The sequence below is a fragment of the Nerophis ophidion genome, linkage group LG22 (genome assembly GCF_033978795.1).
Source record: "Nerophis ophidion isolate RoL-2023_Sa linkage group LG22, RoL_Noph_v1.0, whole genome shotgun sequence".
Lineage (NCBI taxonomy): Eukaryota > Metazoa > Chordata > Actinopteri > Syngnathiformes > Syngnathidae > Nerophis > Nerophis ophidion.
The window spans coordinates 39880670-39885669 of record NC_084632.1 but is presented as its reverse complement, the minus strand read 5'-3'; the positions used below and the strand labels follow the sequence as shown (position 1 = coordinate 39885669).

Sequence of the window (5000 nt, the reverse complement as noted above, 5' to 3'; positions counted from 1 at the left end):
ACTCCATTCGCTTTGCACCTCGGGAAAACAAACCAAGACAAAGTCCGAGCCTGTATATTGAGCCACAACAGGTCTCGCAACTACGGTAAGCAGCCACCGACTTCATTGTCCCCCGTGTGGAAAAGTGCAATATATTTATTTGTACAGAAATCTATTCATTTATTTATATATATTTAAAATAGTATTTACATATATTTATTTAATTATATATGCACCTTATTGCTTTTTTTTTTTATCCTGCACTACCATGAGCTTATGTAACGAATTTTCGTTCTTATCTGTATTGTAAAGTTCAAATTTGAAGGACAATAAAAAGGAAGTCTAAGTCTAAGAAAAAGAAGCACGCTTCTTCTTCTACGGTAAGCAGCCGCCGACTTCATTTTCCCCCGTAGAAGAAGAAGCGCGCGGTGCATGCTGGGATATATGACTGCGGTAGGCGTGCCGTTTCTGTGTGTTTATGTAAACCAGGGGTCAGCAACCTTTTTGGAAGCAAGAGCTACTTCTTGGGTACTGATTAATGCGAAGGGCTACCAGTTTGATACACACTTAAATAAATTGCCAGAAATAGCCAATTTGCTCAATTCACATTTAATAAATAAATCTATAAATATAAAAGAAATTGGTATTTCTGTCTGTCATTCCGTCGTACATTTTTTTTTCCTTTTACGGAATGTTTTTTGTAGAGAATAAATGATTAAAAAAAACACTTAATTGAACAGTTTAAAAAAGGAGAAAACACGAAAAAAATGAAAATAAAATTTTGAAACATATTTTATCTTCAATTTTGACTCTTTAAAATTCAAAATTCAACCGAAAAAAAATGAAGAGAAAACTAGCTAATTTGAATCTTTTTGAAAAAATTAAAAAAAGAATTTATGGAACATCATTAGTAATTTTTCCTGAGTAAGATTAATTTTAGAATTTTGATGACATGTTTTAAATAGGTTAAAATCCAATCTGCAGTTTGTTAGAATATATAACAAATTGGACCAAGCTATATTTTTAACAAAGACAAATCTTTATTTCTTCTAGATTTTCCAGAAAATATGTTTTAAAAGAAATTCAAAAGACTTTGAAATAAGATTTAATTTTGATTCTACAGATTTTCTAGATTTGCCAGAATAATTTTTTTGAATTTTAATCATAAATTTGAATAAATATTTCACAAATATTCTTTGTCGAAAAAATAGAAGCTAAAATGAAGAATTAAATTAAAATGTATTTATCATTCTTTACAATAAAAAAAAAAAATACTTGAACATTGATTTAAATTGTCAGGAAAGAAGAGGAAGGAATTTAAAAAGGTATATGTGTTTAAAAATCCTAAAATCATTTTTATTGTTGTATTTTTTCTCTAAAATTGTCCCTCTGAAAGTTATAAGAAGCAAAGTAAAAAAATTGGCCTTGCGATGAGGTGGCGACTTGTCCAGGGTGTACCCCGCCTTCCGCCCGATTGTAGCTGAGATAGGCGCCAGCGCCCCCCGCCACCCCAAAAGGGAATAAGCGGTAGAAAATGGATGGATGGATGGAATTTATTTAAACAAGTGAAGACCAAGTCTTTAAAACATTTTCTTGGATTTTCAAATTCTATTTGAGTTTTGTCTCTCTTAGAATTTAAAATATCGAGCAAAGAGGGACCAGCTTGCTAATAAATAAATACAATTTAAAAAAATAGAGGCAGCTCACTGGCTGGTAAGTGCTGCTGTGACGGACTCACACCGTCGTCTTGCGGGTTCCATGGACCACCAAGGAAGGACATGACTTTGAGCAGGTTTAACTTGCTTTATTTTCCCACACAAGCTTGTGTTTACCATGAATTGATTAACGTGGACCCCGACTTAAACAAGTTGAAAAACTTATTCGGGTGTTACCATTTAGTGGTCAATTGTACGGAATATGTACTGTACTGTGCAATCTACTAATAAAAGTATCAATCAATCAATCAATCAATCTGCGGTCGGGTCGCTCTTCCGCTGCGTCTCCCGTCTCCCTCTGCTGCTCGCTCCACCGTCTGCTTTTCAGCAGCACGTACTCCGTCGTTGTATGTGTTTTTCTCGCTCTGCACCATCACCAGCCCCGTTCTCTCCTCCTTCTCCCCTTATATACAGCGATAGGAGATGCATTAATCGCGTACAGGTGCGTGATCCACACACCTGATCTTGTTTGTGGCGTTACTCCCGGCAGGCCCCGCTTCCTCGCCGCCATATTGGGCCAGGCTCCAGCGTGCCCAGCCTCTCTATCGTACCATCGGCTCCGCCTCTCCACAGCTGCTATTTGAGCTATTTTTAAAACAGGCCAGCGGGCGACTCATCTGGTCCTTACGGGCGACCTGGTGCCCGCGGGCACTGTGTTGGTGACCCCTGATGTAAAGACCCCAAAATGGCTCCTATTAAGAGACACGCTTATGACGCAGAGTTTAAACTCAAGGCGATCAGTCACACAGTAGAAGACGGGAATAGAGCAGCAGCGACACTGACTCGATTAAGGACGACTTCGACGAGACGGATGTTGGATGTCGTATTCGCCCAACTGTTTGATTCGGACACTGAAGAAGAAGAATTTGAGGGATTCGTGGATGAGGAATAACTTAATAAAGTGAGCTTTACATGTTTATTTTGTGTCTTGTGTTGGGTGACATCATCGTTTTGTGTGTTGTGTTGGGTGACATCATCGTTTGAGCAACGTTGAGTAATTGATATATTCGAGTGTTACTATATTGTGATCGCACTAACGTTTGATTTATCGTAACAGTATCGGACTGTTTTTTACGTGTTTATTGAATCGGGGAAAATAATAAAACTGTTTATTCATTTTGGGAGTGAACGGAGTTGTCAGAACGCTGGTTTGTAATCTATCAATAAAGTTTGACTGACCTATCTGACTGTTTTGTTGACATTCCCTTTAGCACAGCTCCATCTAAAGCAGGGGTCACCAACACGGTGCCCGCGGGCACCAGGTAGCCCGTAAGGACCAGATGAGTCGCCCGCTGGCCTGTTCTAAAAATAGCTCAAATAGCAGCTGTGAAGAGGCGGAGCCGATGGTACGACAGAGAGGCAGGGCACGCTGGAGCCCGGCCCAAGATGGCGGCGAGGAGGCCACGAAGAAGATCAGGTGTGTGGATCGCGCACCTGTACGCGATTAACGTATCTCCTCTCGCTGTATAAAAGGGGAGAAGGAGGAGAGAACGGGGCCGGTGATGGTGTAGAGCGGGAAAAACACATACAACGACGGAGTACGTGCTGCTGAAAAGCAGACGGTGGAGCGAGCAGCAGAGGGAGACGGGAGACGCGGCGGAAGAGCGACCCGACCGCAGACAAGCTTGTGTGGGAAAATAAAGCAAGTCAAACCTGCTCGAAGTCATGTCCTTCCTTGGTGGTCCATGGAACCCACAAGACGGCGTGAGTCCGTTACAGAAGCACTTACCAGTGAGCTGCCTCTATTTTTTAAAATGTATTTATTTACTAGCAAGCTGGTCTCGCTTTGCTCGACATTTTACATTCTAAGAGAGACAAAACTCAAATAGAATTTGAAAATCCAAGAAAATATTTGAAAGACTTGGTCTTCACTTGTTTAAATAAATTCATTTATTGTTTTACTTTGCTTCTTATAACTTTCAGAAAGACAATTTTATAGAAAAAATGCAACCTGAAAAATGATTTTAGGATTTTTAAACACATATACCTTTTTAGCTTTTAAATTCCTTCCTCTTCTTTCCTGACAATTTAAATCAATTTTCATGTAAATTTATTTATTATTGTAAAGAATAATAAATACATTTTTATTTAATTCTTCATTTTAGCTTCTGTTTTTTTGACAAAGAATATTTGTGAAATATTTATTCACACTTATTATGATTAAAATTAAAAAAAATATTCTGGCAAATCTAGAAAATCTGTAGAATCAAATTTTAAATCTTATTTCAAAGTCTTTTAAATTTCTTTTCAAATTTTTGTTCTGGAAAATCTAGAAGAAATAACGATCTGTCTTTGTTAGAAATATGGCTTGGTCCAATTTGTTATATATTCTAACAAAGTGCAGATTGTATTTTAACCTATTTAAAACATGTCATCAAAAATATATATTTATTGTGAGAAATCATTAAGATAATCAGTGTTTCCACAAATATAAATACCATTCATTATTATTAATAACATAGAGCATGGGTGTCAAACTCTGGCCCGTGGGCCAAATTTGGCCCGCCGTGTAATTTCATTTGGCACTTGAGGTAATATCAAATGAACATTAGAGCTGGCCCGCCGCCATAACACCACATTCACCGCTAATACTCATACTTGAATTTCTGGTTACAGCAAAAGGGGTGAGTGGCATTGCAAATGCTGACTTCTTTAGATAATTATTGACTGGATTCTCCCGCTTAACACATATGGAGAAACACAACTGCACAGTGTGACAAGAAAACCACTAACTGATTTGTCTATTTTAATTATAGGGATTAAATTATCAAGGGGGAATTTATTATGCACATTACTCTGCCAACTCAATAAAAAAACACGTCTTATGTTGAGTCCCAAACCCAAGCGTGGAAAGGGGCTTAAGTATTCCATTGAGAGAAGTCAATGTTCTTCCAAAGAATGTGTAAAGTTTATAGCACTAGCAGATCATTAGGCGAAAGAAAGGCAGATGTTTGACATCATGTTCGACATATGTATCCTCTGCTGGAAGACCCGACAGAAAACAAATGGAAAAACATCAACATGACATCAATGAACAGCTTCAGACTTTAAGTAGAGGATGACTTAAGTAAAACACATTGTTGGTGTGAGCTTATTGCGGGCACTCACATGTTTCCGGTCTGCTCTGAGGTCCTGACTGTACTTCATCAGTGCTCCATAAACCCTGTGACCCATCTCCTCTGCCACCACCTCCTTCTGACCCGCATAGTCATTGAGTTCAGTCAGTATGGCGTAAAACGACAAACATGACGTAAACCTGCAAAAGAAAAAAAACACACATGATGCTCTTTTTTTCCGTTTCGAGCA

At 38.3% G+C, this 5000-nt stretch overlaps 1 protein-coding gene across 3 annotated transcripts in view; it reads right to left on the bottom strand.

Moving 5' to 3' along the window:
• fnbp1l (formin binding protein 1-like) overlaps positions 1 to 5000 on the bottom strand; it is a 166322-nt gene that overhangs the window by 76469 nt on the left and 84853 nt on the right. For all 3 annotated transcript variants that reach the window (XM_061883819.1, XM_061883820.1, XM_061883821.1), the window contains exon 4: positions 4803 to 4950. In XM_061883819.1, the coding sequence (XP_061739803.1) occupies positions 4803 to 4950 (148 nt within the window). The remainder of the gene's footprint in view (positions 1 to 4802; positions 4951 to 5000) is intronic.